Source organism: Acomys minous (genome assembly GCF_964271855.1).
Source record: "Acomys minous genome assembly, chromosome: 3".
NCBI lineage: Eukaryota > Metazoa > Chordata > Mammalia > Rodentia > Muridae > Acomys > Acomys minous.
The window spans coordinates 107,524,243-107,544,095 of record NC_140485.1 but is presented as its reverse complement, the minus strand read 5'-3'; the positions used below and the strand labels follow the sequence as shown (position 1 = coordinate 107,544,095).

General features: G+C 40.2%; 1 protein-coding gene across 5 annotated transcripts in view; it reads right to left on the bottom strand.

The window, feature by feature from the left end:
- The window catches only part of PKIB (cAMP-dependent protein kinase inhibitor beta), a 99,101-nt gene that overhangs the window by 14,281 nt on the left and 64,967 nt on the right, over window positions 1-19,853 (bottom strand). For 4 of the 5 annotated variants that reach the window (XM_084777254.1, XM_084777252.1, XM_084777253.1 and 1 more), the window contains one exon: window positions 3,352-3,456. The exons of the other annotated variant lie outside the window; for it this stretch is intronic. In XM_084777254.1, coding sequence (XP_084633380.1) covers window positions 3,352-3,436 — 85 coding nt within the window. In that variant the 5' untranslated portion in view covers window positions 3,437-3,456. The remainder of the gene's footprint in view (window positions 1-3,351; window positions 3,457-19,853) is intronic. 5 annotated transcript variants of the gene reach the window in all.

The following is a 19,853-nucleotide window of genomic DNA, read 5'->3' as shown; positions in this document are numbered from 1 at the left end:
AATAGAGCATTGTTATGGACACCAATGGCCCTCTTAGGCCAGTCTGTGGGTAATCTCTAGGGACAGCCTATGACATGGATTATAAAGACACAACGGTTAACTCTTGAGACATCCCTAGAGACCAATACTCCCATACACACATCACTTCCATCTTGGCAACCTTCTCCAACATCTGAGCTAGAAAAGTCTTTTGTCACAGAAAACACCTCCTCAGTTCCTCCCATGAGAGAGTCTCTCCCTAAAAGAGAAATTTCTTACATTCTTTCAGCAATAAACTGTCTTAATGCTGTCATCAGTAGTTAAACTGGGTCCAAATCTTCAATTGAGTTGTTTTTAAACAAAATCCCAAACGTTCGATTGGGATAAGGACTCGGGCCAGCCACCGGGATGAAAGCCTGTTAGCTCAGAGCAGAGAACGCATCCAGCTCCCTTTTCATTCAGCCAGTGTCCCAGGAAGAAAAAGCCCCTTCTGCTTAACTACAATGTCTGAAAACCTCCCTCAAACTGAATGTAACCTCTCTTCACTTCCTGTGTGCAGGCTCAGTTTTCTTAACAAATAATATTTTATTATGAACTTATTAAATGAGTCTACCTCCCTTCCAACCCGACTAGCCTAAATAAGAGGGAAAGGAGTTTAAGGAAAGCAGGACTGAAACCTGGGTGTCACTTCCTAGGAACTGATTCTCCTGGAGGAATCAGCAGGATTTCAGCAGACCAGCAATCCCAACAAACTTGTTGCTGGGACCTGGAGCAACCGGAACCAGAAGCCTTAGACAGAGCCCAAAGCCACTGAAGGCTTCCCTGGAGCAGTTCTCTTTAGGAGCCTCTCAAAGTGCAGGGATAAACAGCCAAAAACCAAGTCACAACAAAAAGCTCTGCCTCCTGTTTTTGGATATATATATATCTATCTCTCGGAGATAGATATGGATATATATATCTCCTCTCAGTCTGTTCAGGGATGTTTTTCAGCTGGCAACAAAGCCCCCCACGAAGTGGTTCGACTTCTAAGTGGAAAAACATCCTGCTCTCTTACATCTAAGTGGTAAACATCCTGCTCTCTTCCCACACTTGGGATCAAAACAAAAACAGGTTTATCTCCCCTACACCTGTGTGTCTCTCTGTCCTCTGGACTTCCTCTAACTCTCTATGATTCACTCCCTGTCAACTGGCTGCTTGCTCTGCCTCTTGATCAATGGTTGACTTTACTTATCCTGTTACAGAAAGCTCTTGGATTAAAGGTGTGTACTAGGGTAGGGCCACACCACAACTACTTGTTTACAATAAACAGAAAACTCTTGGATTAAAGGTGCATGCTAGGGTCTAACCAGTCCTCAACTAGAAATAGGTTTTCCCAGTTCACAGTCTCAGAGTTCACAGTGTCATCAAATATCCTGCCACACAATTGTTTCACAATGCTTAAAAGATAATATTTAGTCTGAGTAGTATTATAATTACAAAATATGACTAATAAAGATCATCTCCCCTCAATTCCTTATCCCCTTACTTTACTCAGCATTTGTTAACGTCTAGAATAAATATATTCTAATTTAAAAGAGATATAACCCCAAACAAAGGTAAAAGTAGGAGATATGGCTAAATTATTGAAAATGTTCATAAAAGTGACCTGGATAAATTATATATATATATACTTTTCTAGTAATTATTTTATTTTCTAGTAATTATTGTTTTATCCATTTAATAAAAGTTCTTTAGATTTTTCTTATTCCCTCTGTAAATAAATAATTTTCATATCTTTCCCTTGCTATGCATAAAAGAGGAAAAAACAATTGTACCCTTTCAAGCTCTGCTTTGTTTTTCACGAACTTCTTTTTCTTTTTCTTTTTCTTTTTTTTTATTATAAAAGAAAAATTTTTAGTGTTTGGTCAAATATGTAAATGCATTACTCTTTAACTACTTATTTTAAATCACAGGTCTTCATTTTTTACTTCATATTCTTGATAGTCCTCAACTCAAAACAATACCATTCACTTTCCCATTAAAATGTATTCTGTCTGCATACTTCCAGGTAATTTGGGGCTATCTACGGGATTCATACCTTCATGTGGTTTACGGCATTAAAATTAAGGTGTGGTTTGTGTGTGTGTGTGTGTGCAGCTCCAACCTCTGGTAAAATGGAGCGGGCCTTGACTTACTTAATGGCATGTGTCTCTCCTCTGCTGTCACAGTGGAATCCTAGTTAAACCATTCTTTTTTTTTTTTTAACTTTTTTAAAAAATTAATTTATTCATATTACATCTCGATTGTTAGCCCTTCCCCTGTTTTCTCCCATTCCTCCCTCCCTCCCACTTCCCCCCTTCTCCCCTCCCCTATGTCTGTGATTGAGGGAGACCTCCTCCCCCTATATATGCTCTTAGAATATCGAGTCTCTTCTTGGTAACTCGCTATCCTTCCTCTGAGTGCTGCCAGGCCTCCCCATGCAGGGGGCGTGGTCAGAAAAGGGGCTTGTTGCAGAGAGCAGGCACCATTCCTGCTTATTCCCAGGGGGCAGACTTTAGCTCCTAGTTAGCACGAAGCAAATCCTATCCTCTTTGGGAATACATACACAGCATATTCTCATTACTGGTTACAGCTCCTGTCATTCACTCCACCCTCTCCAAGCCTTTGCATGGCCTGCAGTGTGCTTGGCCTTGTGCTACGAGCATGTGTGAGCCCAAACTTTTGTGGATCTCATCTGTCCCGTGTCAGGTGTGCTCAGCCACTGCCAGGTCTCCAGAAAGGGGTTCTCTGCCTTACCAGTAGGATGAATAGGAACGAATGCAAACTCCTGGTGTCAGGAACTGTATAGCCTTCCGATCGGTGATATCTGAAGAATATCTAGTCAGCATAAAGTAATAGCTGTTGGCCAACTGGTTCTGAGATATGACAAAAGCTGAAATGGAACTTCTCATCGCTGGGGACTCTGATTTGTGTACTGTATGGCAAGCATGTTGCTTCTGTCAACCATTACTGTCTCTTCCCACGCTCTCTATGAAACCCTTGCCTCCAAGATGAATTTTGTTAATCATCCCCTGATATCACATGATATCAAGTTGAGCTTGTGGGACAGGTGGTCAGTCCTCTGAGGCCTCTTCTTCAAAGGGCAGTGCCTTGACCGATTTGAACTTCAGCCCTGCTTACTTAGGTTCAGGCTAGAGCTCTCGGGTCACCGTGTCTACTCTGGAGACTGTCATGGGTCACTCAAGGTTACAATATAGATATTGTTTGTCGTTGTACATACAAGGGGCAGGCCAAGGGACAACCCTTTGTAAGGTCTGTGGAAAGGAAGGAGACCACCATCCTGCAGAGAATTAAGCATGGCATTCCAGTTGTTGTTCATGCAGGGGTAGTGACCTTGCTGGGCTCCCGGGCTGCCGCCTCCCTTGCTGCTGTCGCTTGTTTTCTTTTGACCCCCAAGGGCATCAGGGTGCACATCCATGGTGGCCTGTGGCCCAGGTGCTGATGAAAACAAAAAGGGGGTAGGGAGAGGATGGAGCATTTGGCACTCAACCAATCTTGGGATGCAAAACCCACTGCCAACATGCCCCTGGGCTCAGCACTGTTGCCTAAAAGCACACCAAAAAGCTAATTTTGTAATTGCAAGCCCAAGACCCCATGCAAGCCGTAGACAGGTGTCTTTGCCAGACATGGACCTCTATCCCAAGAAGATGACTAAGACTCCCTGCTGGAAGAGGCAGCCACTTACAATGCAGGCCAACAGATTCCTGAACATTTCCCCCATAGCTGCACCCAAAAGTCTGTGCAACAGATGGCTACATAGACACAGAAGTTCAAGTATGAAATGTCACCTGGATAGAAACCAAAAACATTCCCAGAGAGGTTTTTTTTTCATTAAAAAAGGAGTGAAAGATAAAAAAGGAGGAGGGTTTATCCATATAATAGAAAATGTGGGGCTGTCGAGGAGGGAGGTCTTAACCAAGTTTTAGTTGCAGATCTAGGACCCTTTCCCTGCATCACATCTCTGACTGTGCTTCTGTGGCAACAAAGATCCTAATCCATGGGTGGGAGGGAAACATCCAGGGAAGACTGCAAGACATACCCTTGGCATACTCAATGGCACCTGGTACAGACATTAATCCAAACACAATGTCTTTAATCATACAAGTCAATTATTAACATGATTACAGCTATTGTCCGTAAACTGGAAGATACAGATTCCAGGAAGAAACCTACAAATAAGACAAAGGTGAAGGGGGAGCCCTCCTCTACCACCTCTACCAAATATGTTCTGTGCTCACAACCCTGACAAAAATGGAAAAAGACACAGTCACAGGAAAACAGCAAAACAACCCAGAACAAAATGGCACAAGTTAACCTAGCTGGAAATCCAAATCTTAACTGAAAGAATATGTCAGTTAAAGGTAAAGGGCTTTTGTCAACTTTTGTGTCTCTCCAATATGCTCTACAGTTTACGGTAATGCCTGTTGAAATGTACCAACTGGTAAGTTAACGTGGCTTTAAATAGTTCTAAGGGGGCCTGGAAAGATGTCTCTGCAGTTAAGAGCATCGGCTGCTCTTCCAGAGAACCTGGAGCCTATTTTCATCACCTGCATGACAGCTCATAATCTGTAGGTCCAGTTCCAGGGGATCAGGCACCTTCAAATCAGACATACATGCAGACAAAACACCAATGCACATAAAATAAAATAAATAAATTATTTTAGCTGAGTGGTGGTAGCACATGCCTTTCATGGCAGAACTTGGGAGGCAGGCAAATGTCTGAATTTGAGGAAGCCTGACCTACCTACAAAATGAGTTGCAGGACAGACAGAGCAGTCCACCTAGAAAGTAGATAGATAGATAGATAGATAGATAGATAGATAGATAGACAGACAGATAGAAAGACAGATAGAAAGACAGATGGGCCACTAGCAGGTAAATCTGAAGTGCTTCCTAAACTTGAACATAAGAACCCTCAGTCTTAGGGTAATAAATAAGCATAAAAATAAAGAACAACTTATTATTGCCCTGATCATCAGAATTACCATCTTATCCAAATTCCCTTAAAATTACCTTAAAAATATCACATGGTGGGTGTATACACATTCTGACCCAATGCAAATTAAATGAAATCTTTGACCCAAATTTGTCTGACAGAGTGAGAAATCCCGATTCTCCCACCCCTTACCCCATGCTAACACAATCAGCGTGGCTCACTTAACTCAAAATAGTGTCTTCATGGATTAAAGATTATTATGTAACAACTGATGAGTTATCCTGACTGATTCTCCACTTTACCATAATTGGACATATTGGGCCTGTTCTTAAATCTTGGGGAGGAAGACATAGTATGATGTTCTACAGTGGGGTTCTACATCTTAACGTAAGGTCCATTCCATAAAGGCCCATATAGCTAACAACTTAATAATTAGAAATGCTGACTCCATCCAATAAATAACTTACAAATATTTTACTTCTATTAACCTAATAGGATAGATTTGCCACACATTTCAATGGCCTCTTGGTCACAGTTGCTTCCACTTACAAAGAGATGCAGCACACCTTATCTGAGCTATTTACGGTATCCATGAGCAGCAATGCCACTGCACACATGCCCTACAGGCAAGTGCTTACAAAAAGAAAAAAAATAGAAACAGACAAAAATAGCTTATAAATGCAGATAGGCCACTACATCAGGCATAGGGGAAGGCCCTTTCACCTCTCTATTAAATACCTGAAAGTCAGTTGTTGGCCCATATGCCATGCCTTGCCTGACACTGTCAAGGAATATATACTGACATTCTCAGCACCTACACGGTGAATAAAAAGTTCAACATCTGTGGTGCTTTGGACAATAATGGTCCCCCAAAGGTTCATATGTTTGAAATCTGGTCCCTAGTTGGCAGAACTGTTTGAGAAGGAGTTGGAGGTGTGGCCTTGTTGGAAGAAGTGTGCCAGTGGAGTTGGGCTTTGAAACTCAAAACACAGCATACTCTCTGCTTCCTGCTTTGAGATCAAGATGTGAGCTCTCAGCAGTTCCTGCTGCCTTGTCCTTGCCTTATCATCATGGACTCTCAACCATTAGAACCATAAGATCAATTAAATGCTGTCTTTTATAAGTTGTGTTGGTCAGGATGCTTTATCACAGCAATAGAAAAGTAAATGGGACAGCACATATCATTCTCCTTCAGGGTCTAGAGACAACATACTCAATTAGAAATATTAATATTACTGCAAAGTTGGTCTGTGTTGAAAGGAATTCTTCTAATCCCCAAACTAGATAACCTGTCCATATTGCAAGTGCTAAGCAACCCACTAGTACCTACAGAGATTTTGACCACTTTATTGCACACCACCAGTATCTGGGTTGTCTAGGATAGTCATCAATTGCCCTTGGGATTCCAGTAGGAAAAAAACATGCCTTTTCTGCCCTCTTATTATATTCTCGTAGAGTGGCAAACTGGGAAATTAAAGTCTTGGATGAGAACCTCATATCCCTTGATCCTGTTCTCAAAAGCATCCAGCACTCATTTGCCCTGGGTCACTGAAGCAATATAACATTAGCTTGCCATATCTACTGGGATCCTAGATACAGAATGAAGTCACCTCTGGGCATTTTGACAAGTTTTTTCCCCAGCAGGGGTGGTCTTTTCTTTATTCTATTGCCTGCCAGATATCAAGATGTTCATGGTTTCTCCATGAATGTTTTATCTATTTCTCAATGTTCTTGGCAATATGACAAATTTCTTTGGATAAACTGTGTGACTAGAGTGGTAATATTTCTATTACACATAAGGAATCTTCATGAAGAGCTCTTTATTTTTGTCTTCTAGCCAAAACATTTCTAACAAAGGATAGAGGCTAAATCCAGTGGGCACACTGCCAGCATTCACCTTAGCATTGGATGCCCTGGCCGTTGGGCCCATCTGAATACATTTACAAACTTGCAGAACATTACCCAGAGTTTCACCTTCAGGGAAAGAATATGGGGGATTTCTTGCTTTACAGATACTCAAAGCATGTATCAGGTTAAGACATTTCTCCTAGTAGGCTTACACCACAACTTAAGCCCCAACAGGATATTCCTTATCTGATGAGGAGTCCTGGACAGCACTAGCAGCCTGAGAAAGCATGTAACTTAGTATACTCAGGATGGGAACTTGAAGAAGGCATGTAGTGTGAATTCAGCCTTCCATAAAGACCTAGAGATGACTAGGCCTGGAAGACAACCAATGTGATGAGGAAGCCTAATGGTCTCTCCAAACGATTCCTATTGAAAACACAGAACCTCTGCCACATGTCATTATCATCACAGACACTAGTTAGTGTCTGGAGACAATTCTATACTGTGTCACAGAGGTCTCTAAGTTGCCATTATTGGCTGGACAAGAGGATGTGTAGTAAAGTTCATGTTTTTGATTGCCATCTCAAAATACTTGGTCCTTCCTTTGGCAGATGCTTTGCATCCAAATAGCAATGCTTTTGTTAATTTCTAAAGGCACTGGTTATCATCTAGTTATAGAAGGTTGTACACTAGGCATACTAGGTAGACTAGTACATGTCTATAATCTCAGATGCAGGAGCATTGCCACAAACTTGAACCCTGCCTGGTCCATATAGTAAGTGCCAGGACATCCAGGGTAACATAGTAAGACCTTATCTCAAAACAAAAAGAAACAAAACCAACCAAGCAAACAACAACAACAATAAACCAAACCCACTTAAATTGAGGTCAGGCATGACTTATGGCACAATGCAAAAATTTAACCCTGAACATCTATCTGATATAATAATCTGCAAAAGGCCCAGCCACAAGTTCTCTCACTATCTTGCTATAAATAAAATTTCTGAGCCAAACACGTCCTTGTTAAAGGGACCAAACACAGCAGGTTTCCATTCTCTGCCTGCTTGCATAAAATTGCCCAGGCAAACCAATTACAGCCTTCCCTCTACACTGGCACCTGCGCATCTTTAGATACAAACTCTGCAATCCACAACTCTGCTTATTCACTGGATCCTCAAGTGTGGTTACAGTGTGGCCCTGGACACATGTGCACTGTCCTCTCCGTGCCCATTGCCATATCCACCCTGACCCTATATGTGACTGATAAATCACGCTCAGCTTTATGTCTTTAGTGTCAGGAGGCATTTGGCTTTTCCCGTAAGTGGTGTGAATACATTAAGACAATCCCACATCACCAATACCACTTTTCTTTCTCCCTTGAAAACGCACCTGAAGGATAGAAAGAGAAAAGGAATTATGTCCACATACATCCTGTGTTCGTACCAACCCTCAGTGGGGTATAACTTACTCTATTCTGCACACTTACAATCTATAATTGTCAAGTGTAACCCTAACATTGAGTTGAAACATACATAGCTTCGTGTTCTAGTACAGCCTAGAATACTTGGAGCTGAATGTTTCTTTAAACAATTCTTACTGATGCTTGAAAGCTATTGAATCATTTTGGAGTCTCTACCCACTGGAAACTGGAGCCTGGAAACTCTGAGGTGGCTTTTAAGCTCACACGCCGAGGTCTTTCTGTTCCCCACTACTTCTCCGCCTTCTGAGGGGCAAGGTACCTACGGAGCTTCTCTACTGTGTTCACCTTCCCCCCCCCCCCCCCCCCCCGCCCCGGGAATTAAGCTGCAATCTTCTCTCTCTTGGGTTTGCTAATTTTATTAATATTTCCAGTGCTGTTGCATTTCTGCTCAGTCAAGAGGGCTGGAGACCTGGGGAGCTTGGCAAATATTCCATAGCAAGTTCTCATACCACAAGTTCTCCCACTAGCTGGTAAATGATTCATTTCTCTTCCCAGAACCTATAAAACCTAACTCATGTCACTGTTTGCTTTCTCCTCCTCTAAGGGTTGCTCTCAGTTCTCCAGTGTCATCTCAGAAAGTTAAAGCCAGCCTGTTATCAGAAATAACTTTGGCTCTCAAGACAGCAGCTCTTTTTTTTTCTTTCTGACTTAATAAATGTTAGAAACTTGGGTGAACTTCTGTTCTAGATTGTGTGTAATGTTTTCTGCTAACAGCGTCCATACAAAACACTAAGGGAGGTTTAACGAGGGAAGAAATCTCAGTTAATAATTAAATTGTTATCAGCCATAGAAATTTAGCAGCTCTTCTCAACGGGGCCTTTAACTAGGCAGTTGTTTTATACACATATATAAACTGTATATTGCTTTATTGCATTATTTCATGTAATCATTATATGAAAGAAAACTCATAATTATGAGAAGACTAAAATTGAGTTTTCCAGACACTAAGAATCTTACCCTATGTTAGGATTCCAGATTCTTATATGTGACTCCAGAACATGGATTTTCAGTCATTTCATTAGGTTCTATCCAGTCTCCATCGACCCTTATAAATTTGATGAGATTAGAATAAAATAGAAGTAGTTTGCTTTAGAAATAAGCTACCTAACAGTTACATAGCACAGCCTTTTGTCACATGCATGAATCCCCTCAACTGAAACTGTCCTTCTATGACCCAAATATTCTCCACAGTATTTCCATTTTACTTATTTGTATGTGTGTTTGTAACTATGTGTATAACTCTCCTCTCTCTCTCTCTCTCCTCTCTCTCTCCTCTCTCTCTCTCCTCTCTCTCTCTCTGTCTGTGTGTGTGTGTGTGTGTGTGTACGCATGCCAGTGGTCATGGAAGCCAAAAAAGGGTGTTAGAACCCTGGAGCAAGAATTACAAGTAGTTGCAAACTGCCCAGTGCGGCTGCTGGGAACTGAATTTAGGTCTTCGGCAAGAACAGAAAGCACCCCTAACCACTAAGGCACATCAGCAGCCCTCCTCCACAGCCACCCCTCTGATTCCAAATTCAGTTTGAATTTACTCTTAAAAAGGAAACCTACAAATAGAACATTATTATGGGTGGATCTGGGCCCAGAGGTCCTGCTCAAATTATGGCACCAGCCAAGGACAATGCATGCAGTAAACTTCAAACCCCTACCCAGATCTAGCCAATGGACAGGACATTCTCCACAGATGAGCAGAGAGTTGGGGACTGACTTTCACACAAACTCTGGTGCCCCATATTTGACCACATCCCCTGGATGCGGAGGTCTGGCGGCATTCAGAGGAAGGATAGCAGGCTACCAAGAAGAGACTTGATACCCTATGAGTATATGGGGGGGGGGGAGATCCCCCTCAGTCACAGTCATATGGGAGGGGTATAAGGGGAAAATGGAAGGGAGTTAGGTATAGGAGGATATAAGGGATGGGATAATACTTGAGATGTAATATGAATAAATTAATAAAATATATTTAAAAAAAGAAAGTCACAGAAATGAAAAAATTATAATTTTGAATACAATATATATCCTTTATGCTATTTATTAACTATTATACAGCTTATAAATGGGAATACACATGTCCAATTCCTTAAAGGTCTTTCATAGAATAAAGAGAAAGAAAACTTCTCTATAATGTACCCATTGTGTAATTTCTACATGAGTTAATTTTACCTTCCACCTTATTTTCCATTCACAATAGGCAACAGAAGTCATTTGTTAAAAACAATATAAGGCCAATGTGAACTTTTGTTTATAATAACCTTAAGCTTTTTTAAAATGTTATTTTAGAGTTATTATTGATATACTTCATCCATATAGTTTTTATTAAAATATTAAAATAATTTATATCTTATAAAAATACTTTTTTTTTCCTGAAAAGAAGAAAAGACACAAATAATGCAGTAAAGGAAATCAGTTTGATGCTCTCAATGCCTGGCAGCTGGGGACTGAATGCAACTAGCCAGTCCTTTGAGTCCTTTCTTGATAACAAGGCAAACCTATACGAAACCCTCTGTCAGGTCCTGTGATTTCCTTTTGAAACATATAACTAAGAGCTGATAGCTTTCTCGCAGCTTACATGCACCTCAGCCTGAACATCTTTTTTGCTCAGTAGCTGCTGAATGATCCAGCCACTCTGCGGCACCTGTCTGCCCTGGCAGCGCCCTTGTCAGATTTTTCACGTTTTAGATACTTTTTTTTTTATAGTTTTGCTAAGATCATTTTACCTCCTGATGCCAACAGTGTGAATTAATTCCTCCTCTTTCTTTTGCACGGTTCCACCAAGAACTGGATTCTCACCTTTGCACCCAATTAACTTGTAGAAAGGAGAAGACAAACAGAATGAGGAAAATGACATCCCACCCGTGCCAGCCTGGAGCCCGACAAACTGAGTTCATGATAAATTAGCTCTTCCTGGGGTCTTTTTAATATCTTAATGTGATAGCCAAAGGGAAATACAAGAGGAGGGAGAGAACCAGAGTAGAGAAAAAACAAAACCATGTGAGTGCTATTTGCCGAGGATTAATCTTGTGCCAGAAAAATAAGGGCAGTATTTGCCAAGCTTGTTTGTGGATGACCCTCTATGATGACAGCTGTTATCAACAGACTCCCAGGCATTCCCCAGAGCTTTTGATTTAGAGTGTCTGGTATCATGTGTATTATTATCTCTGTAGGTAATTGAAGTTAACAAGTCGGAGAACTGAATTAGAATAAAGATTAACGTACTGCATTCTTTCTCACTACACCTTGCACTCCCTCCTACTTGCTTTTCCAGAATGCACTGATCAATTTGCTTCCACATCTAGAGGAAGTGTCACTTGCTCAGCAGCTTGTAACTGGTGGTTTTAACAATGTGCAGCAATGCACCTACTCAGCCTTGGGCACCTGCTAGTTTAATATCAGACCTAAGGAATGTTTTCTTTGTAGTAAATTAAAATTTGAATTAAGTTGAAAAATAATTTTTTTTTACACTTGTTACATCAATATATATGCTGACGTCTTCCTCTGGACTCTTCTACCTTTAGTTCTCGTAACTAGTCATGAGGTTCACTGATAAAACAGTTTACTATCACTGTCACTAAACACTATGTAGGGCATTTGGCCTCCTAGAAAGATACAGCCTCGTAGAAGGTAGGAACAAATACTTTCTGTGCTCCAACCATGGACGTCTGGGGTTCAGTGGAATGCTCTAAGTGAACTTTAAAACAACCGACCTTGTATCGCTCTCATTATTTGAAAAAACCTGTCTTTATACACAGCGCGGTTTTGGTGACTTTGATGAAAGAATAAAATTATCTGTTGATGTTTTACCCATTTTACATTTATATTCTGGGCAGTTCACATGGACCAAAAAAGACACTTTGAGTCATCACACTGCTCTAATTACAATGCCTTTGGCATTTGGTTGTGGATAAGGAAGAGCTTTGGAATAGGAAAATCCTTGCAAAGCCTTCTGAATTAAAATAACTGAAGAAAATATCAAAGCGAACAAACTAAAACGAAAAGGAAACAAACAGAAACCACACCTGAGTCTGCAAGTGTCATTCTCTCATGCTGCAACTTAAAGGAGAAAGGTTTATTCTAGTTTGCAGTCCAAGAGTACAGACAATCAACATGGCAGGATGTTGAAGGAGTTTATCACATCTTAACTCACAGAAAGGAAGCTGACGAAGATGAATGTCCGTGGCGGTTCAAGTGCCTTTCTCCATTTTATACAGCCCAGCATTCCAGCCAGGGAATGGTGCCACCCATAGTGGGTAGGTCTTCTCCTCTCAAATCATGTAATTAAGAAGATCCCCCATAAGCATACACAGAGGCCTGCCTCCTATATTCTGTCAGGCTGACAAAGTAGCATAGGCCATTACAATGATCAACCTTCAAATTAGCATTATTACAATCAACTCTCAAACAAGCATTCACAAACAAGAGTGAACAGGAAGACAAGAGCAAGTTTCGGGGGTACTGAAAACATCAGGAAGACTTTCTCACAGAAGTTCATTTGCCCTGAAGGGCCATCCTGAATCCCTATTGGCTGAGATCAATAGGGAATTAGACCTGTGCTCCTAGTACAAGCAGAGGAATGTAAAAGATGGAGTAAGCAAAAGGTGGCATGGAAGAGAGGATTCCCGGAGATGTTTCCTTACTTGAATCAAATAAATCAGAAAAACCATTTATAAGTGTGGCTGGCTAACATTGATCAGCTTCATAAAAGAATACAGGCAGAGACCAAATGTGTGAAAGCAGTGAAGGGAGACACGGCATGACCACTTTATACTATGTTGGGCATGCTTTCATTAAATTGTGAACTAGATATTTGCTCAATGTGATCATTATTCTTGGCTAAATTTTCCCAGACCAACTGCACTGAACTTTTTCTTAACTTCTGCCTCTTCCTGCTCTTGCAGCACCCCCCCCCAGATCTTCCCAGAACCCTCTTTATTTTATCTTGTCCAGATCAACTCTTGGGAAACCATTCATTTTCTCATTCACTCGCCCATTCATTGAAAGGGTTATGCTTCCTTTGTGGTTCACCACAAACTAAACTTGAAATTCTAAAATCCATGAGCCAAATCATTAGAGGTAGAATTTTCACCGATTAACTAATGGAGAAACAGAGGGGTTTCGCTTTTGTTTTTTCAAGAAGAGATAAATGTTTCATGAGTTAACAAATTTTTGTCTTTTTCCTATTTTCAAGTCTGGAAAGGGAATTAGGTTTGTGCTCCTAGTACAAGCACATCCATGACATGAGGAGATTTCTTAACCTCTTTAAGTTTCAGTTTCCATGGTACTTTTTGTGTAATGCCCTTTCAATGTTTGCAAGGATACCTATGTGTCTTTAGTTTTCTTTCTAGTAAATATATAAGTAGCCACTGCCTGTGGTCTCATTGACTCACCATGCTGACTAGTCAATTTGACACACTAACTAGAGGTCCCTGAATAGAGGAAAACTAACTGAGAAAATGCCTCCATAAGATCCAGCTGTAAGGCATTTTCTTAACTGGTTATTGATGTAGGAGGACCCAGCCCATTGTGAGTGATACTATCCCTAGGCTGGTGGTCCTGGGTTCTATAAGAAAGCAGGCTGACCAGACCAGTAAACAGTACTCCTCCATGGCCTCTGTATCAGCACCTGCCTCCAGTTCCTGTCTGACGTCCTTTGGTGATGAATGGCAATGCGGAAGTGTTAAGTCAAATAGACCCTTTCCTCCCCAACTTGATTATGTCCATGGTGTTTTGCTGCAGCAATAGAAACCTTAACTGAGACACTTGTGGTCCACAAACCTGCATGAATCAAACTCACCTAAAACGTTCTAGCCATTTGTTAAAAATAGTAGGATGTTAAGGAAGGACAAATGGTTAAAACATAGTCTATTTACTTCTAAGCATTTGAAAATCAATCTGTCTTCACTTTAAGACCTATGGACTAAGTATAATAATTGTAATAACCTTAATAGTTCACAGTTTGGAAGGCTATATGTGTAAAATTTGCAAAAACTATATCATTATTTGCACCAAAAGCATGAACCTAAAGACAACTATAATTATTATGTACATAATGGTTTTCATTTGCCTTGAATGAAATATATTCTGGTACAAGTTGCCTTGTCACCAGTCCATTTTCCCTGAGACTTTTAGTTCAAGAGGAGCTCAGTTTTAAATCCACAGATAGACACTCTGCCCTAGAAAGCATGGATTCAGAAATCCTCAAATTCTAGGGTGTGTGGGACTCAGAAAATACTTGAATATGCAAAGAGGAATGTTTTTGACATTGTCAGAAGCCCCTAGGTCAATATGTGGAAATAATGAAAAACAGAATAAATGCTCAAGTTTTTGTTTGTTTTTTAAAACATGTTTTCATGTGTTACATTCTTTTATATATTTTTATTAATTTATTCATATTACATCTAAATTGTTATTCCATCTCTTGTATCCTCCCATTCCTCCCTCCCTCCTGCTTTCCCCCTACTCCCTTCCCCTATGATTGTGAGTGAGGGGGACCTCCTCTCCCTGTATATGCTCATAGGGTATCAAGTCTCTCCTTGGTAGCCTGCTATCCTTCCTCTGAGTGCCACCACACCTCCCCATCCAGGGGATGTGGTCAAATATGGAGCACCAGAGTTTGTGTGAAAGTCAGTCCCCACTCTCCACTCAACTGTGGAGAATGTCCTGTCCATTGGCTAGATCTGGGTAGGGGTTCGAAGTTTACTGCATTATTGTCCTACATTCTTTAGCAGATTTTTAGGATGTCATAGAGATAAACAGAATATATCTTCCTTCTCCTCACATTGCCTCTAAGTCAGTGGTTCTTAATGTTCCTAATGCTGCAACCCTTTGATACAGTTCATCATACTGGAGTTATCCCCAGCCATAATATTAATTTTGTTGCTACTTTATAACTGTAATTCTGCTACTGTTATGAGCCTTAAGGTAAAGATCTGTGTTATCAGATGGTCTTAGGCAACCCTGTAAAAGGGTCCTTTGAGTCTCCAAAGGGGTTGCAACCCATAGGTTGAGAATCACTGCTCTAAAATCTAAAGTACTGTTCATTGACATGACTAAAATTCTAAGTCTGATTTACAGTAAATTCTAGAAAGCTTTATGCAGCTAGACACATCATGTTTCTTAGATGTATTTTAAATCCTAGTTATAGCAAGAAATTAAGTATTTCTCTATATTCATGACATTTGTTTCACTGATACCAAGTAACAAGGGCATTTTGCCTTTGAGTCCAAGATTATTTTCCTTCACTTAATCCTTTTAAAAAACTTTTTAAAAAAACTTACCTCTAGATTTATTTGCAAGAGAATGTTAGGTTACTCATCTCTGTTTCTTACATAAATATAATAATTCTCACTATACATGGAATCTGTATTCCTTTACAAACCTTAACTCTTTTATTGTCTGTATTTTTGCATTATCTCCTCCTTAGTGCACATGATTGTAATGTAATTACACGATACAGTCCCCAGCTACATCACAGTCTAAGACTGAGACCACGGGACTACTTTTTCATAATACAGTTTTAATGATCTGTGAACATCAGCAGTTCACAGAAGAATTAACAAGTGTGTGGCAAAATTTGGAAATCTTTAGGAGTGTTTTAGCAGACTTATTTTAAGACTGAGAGTCATATTTATAAGTTTACATATACATGTCCTAAGGATGATCACATATGTAACCCACTTTCATTTGTCCAATTTAATGGAATTGATGTGATTAAAGGCAGCCAGTGAAAACAAAAATGAGATAATCCAAGAGCCATGTGTCATTTTCCAAGAATCTTGGGACTTAGAAAGACCTTCCATTATCAGCTAGTTAATAAGACCAAGATAAACACTCATGGTTCCAAAGAGAGGGAGAGGAGTAGGTTGCTAGTTTAAGTGAACATGTGGTGAATTTCAAATTCAGGCTAAACATCACTGGACATATGGGCCAAACCAGGACCATAGATAAAATAGTAATCATTCTTAAATATTCTTCTTTCAAAAATAAAGACTTTTTTCAAACATCAGGCCACTTGAGGACCTGGTAAGATTCCAGTGGGACAAGATATGACGATGTAACTTTGTCTGGAAAAGACAACTAGACTACAGATGCGCCCAGTGGGAGAGACCCTAGTGGAAAGGACACAAACACCAAGCTATTGCTACATCACATTCTGCCTCACAACTACCCCTCCCAAGTTTACCCATGCCTGTAATATCTCTAACTCAGAGTGACAAAGGCAGAACCTCAAGATGATCCTGACTGTATATAGACAAGAGAAGGCCACAGAAATGTCAAGAAGCCTTAAACGCAGACAGAAGTGTGACAGGAAGAACCGAGATCAGATTCATTACAGCCTTCAGATTTACAGAAATCCTCAGCGAGGGCAGCAGAAACAGACATAGATCCTTCTTGTACAGTAACTACAGTGTGGTTATTGGGGCTGAAAGGTAAGATGACCTTCAAGCCTTATCTACTTTGCTTTTAGATGATTCAAATGAGAAAATATAGCAGATGAAAAAATATTTTTACAGATGCTTCTTCTCATCCTTACCACAAAAAAATTCTGGTATGGAGAATGGCAGCATGTAAGATATGAGCTAGTATATATATATATATATATATATATATATATATATATATATATATATATATATATATATATATATATATACACATGAATGTGGCTTCTTGCCTCAGTGGCCAGAAACTTATCCTTTATAACAACTTTAATTCCCTATTTTCCACCACTGATCTTTAGTCTCTCTACTATTTAGTATTATAGGCTCTTCTAGATAAAGATGTTTTTGTTGTTGGTGGTGGCTCTCTTGTCCTTATCCTTCCTTCCTTTCATTGGCATGGTAGCTCAGGCTGGCTTCTTCCCTCCCAAGCTCTGGGGTTTGAAGGATGTCCTACCACACCCACTGGCTCTTGGATAGTAATAGCCTAGACAGCTGTGGTTGTCAGCACACCACAATCCAAGGGGGGCTCAACAACATGATTGGAGAACAGAGTAAAGAACACGGGAGTCCATTCTGTGGTCCAGCCAGCTGCTTCTATATGAGCCGACTGTGATCGCAAAGAGCCTACCTCTTCTTGAGGGCATCCTTGTACCACCCATAATTTCATGTTTGAAAACAATAATTCATAAAAATAAAAGCAAAATGGCATTTGTAACGTGTAATTTCTAGTACAAACTGACCAGGTTTAAAAATACCTAGACATCTGATGTGATGCATAGTTTTGATTGACAAGTTGATTGGATTTACACCACCTAGGAGATCTACTGCTGTGAGAGTGTTTCCAGGAAAGAACTTTAAGAAAATTCATCTCTCAACCCAGGCAGCATCTTCCTGTCCCCATGAAAAGATAGCCTGGATATGGAGATATTGAAGGAAAAATGTCCCTGCCTTTATTTCTTCCTCCTGAGTGACTTTGCAGAGCACTGATGTTGTCATCCTCAGCTGACACCAAGTCCCAGTTTCTTTGGCCTTCTTCAGACCCAATGCCAGCGACTCTCTGAGGACCCTTCAAGTTGTCATCATTGACTGGCTTGAGATCCCTGGAGCATCCAGACTCTTGGCCTTAGAAGCTACAGTGTTCTCTGCTTTTCCAGCCTGCAGGAGTCATTGCTCGCCCTGTAGTTTAACCCAGCTAGTGTTCCTCTTCTTAGCTCTGATCCTCCAGACAACTCTAGGTAATACACTGGATTACTATTAGACTCGTCTGGGAAAGTGTTTCCTGAAGTGTGTGAGTAGACTCTGTGGGGAAAAGACACTCACAGTGTTGGTGAGTATCCTCCAAACCACCAGGGACTCGATAAAAACCAGCCAAGGAAAGGCAAACACATTGCTGTTCCCTGGAACAGATACACTTTTCCTTTCCTTCATTTGGGTATCATATCTGTTGTGTTCACGGGCTTTAAAATTTAGAACTTCAACCAGGACTTCTCCTGGATTTTCAGCTCTTAGCTTCTAACTGCGAGTTGCACTGTAAGCTTTACTGACTTTGAGATTTGAGGACTTGGACTAAGCCATGTAGCATTCCCAGCATCTCAGTTTACAGACCACTTTTGGTGGTCTTAACCTCCACAGTTGCAAAAGTCATTCTTTCCAGTAAGTTCCTTCCCGTTTAACCTGTGTCCTATTCTAGCTGCTTCTGCCTATCTCTAACATTTCTGTCTTAAGGTCTGCATCTCCCATTGAATCTAGAGAATATGAAAATGTCATTCCTGCAGGTTCATAGTGATTTTCAGTGGAGATGGAGTAGAAAAGCCTCGTTTAATTTGCAAGTGCAATGAAGATGTGGCATTTAAAAACAAATTATGAGACATTTCCATCCTTTGTCGGTACCCTTAATTGTGATACGTTGTTTTATTGTTGCTGTTACCAAGATTTGATGGTTGTAGTTTTTTTTTTAAAGTCAGTTTAGCAATTACCCATATGCTGTCTAAATTAGCTTTATTTATTGAGCAAATTGACTTCAGAAATGGAAACACAATTAGAATATAAAATCAAGGGAAATATTATATCACTTGGGTATTAAAAACCAGTAATCTAAGTGGCTAAAACTCATTTTGTTTTTACCAAAGCAAAAGAAAGATTTGTGCTTATTGTTTGCTTGCTTCAAAATTCTGAATAATTTTCTAAACAGATGATCAAATATAAGGTAGCTGCTTACTTATTGGTTCATTTGGAGAATATTTTTGTGTGTCAACTATATGCCTGATATGAAGCTTTAGAGCTGTTTTTATAGAAATTATCATAATCAGCCACAAACACAGGCCTTATATGTTTAACCACCACAGTAGTCTCAAGAAAAACAACATGGGGCCTCGACATCAACATCAGACTTATCAATAGTCTGAGATGAGAGAATAAGAACAACACTTGCTCAGAGGTTAAACAACAGTATTCATGAGGAGAGAATGAAGTGGCACATGTCATGGCTGTAAGAAGAATGTCAGAGCCCCCAAAGAGATGGCTCAGCTGCTAAAAGCACTGCTATTCTTGCTGAAGACCCAAATTTGGTTCCCAGAACCCATGTGGTGTCTCGCAACCATCTTTAACTTCTGACCTCTAAGTAATGAACATGGTGCACATATGTACATGCATGCAAAACACTCATACACACAAAACAAAATAAAATAAAATAAAATACATACACATAGAACATATACACATAAAATACATATAAAATTTAAAAAAAAAGAAGGGCTACATGGCCAGCGCACAGGACAGATAGTGACAGACAGCACAAGTTACAGGGGCAATGTGGTAGGAATCAAGTCACCCCCACTTGCTAAGGAGTAGGTGTGCACTAATAGCAACAGGAAGTCACTAAAGGATTTCAAGAAACAGCAGACACTTAAAACTGCATTTCAGAAAGGTCATGATGGCTGCAGCAAACAGCACAGATTGGAAAGAGGGGAAAATGGAGTCAAGAGGCTGGGGAAACGGCTTAGCCAGTAAAATGATGGCTGCCTATACACAAGGACCAGAAGTCTTCAGAATCTAAACAAAACCAAACCAAACCAAAACAAAAAAATGGTGAAATCTGTAACCCCACTGCTGCACTGCTGTAGAGACAAAGATGTGG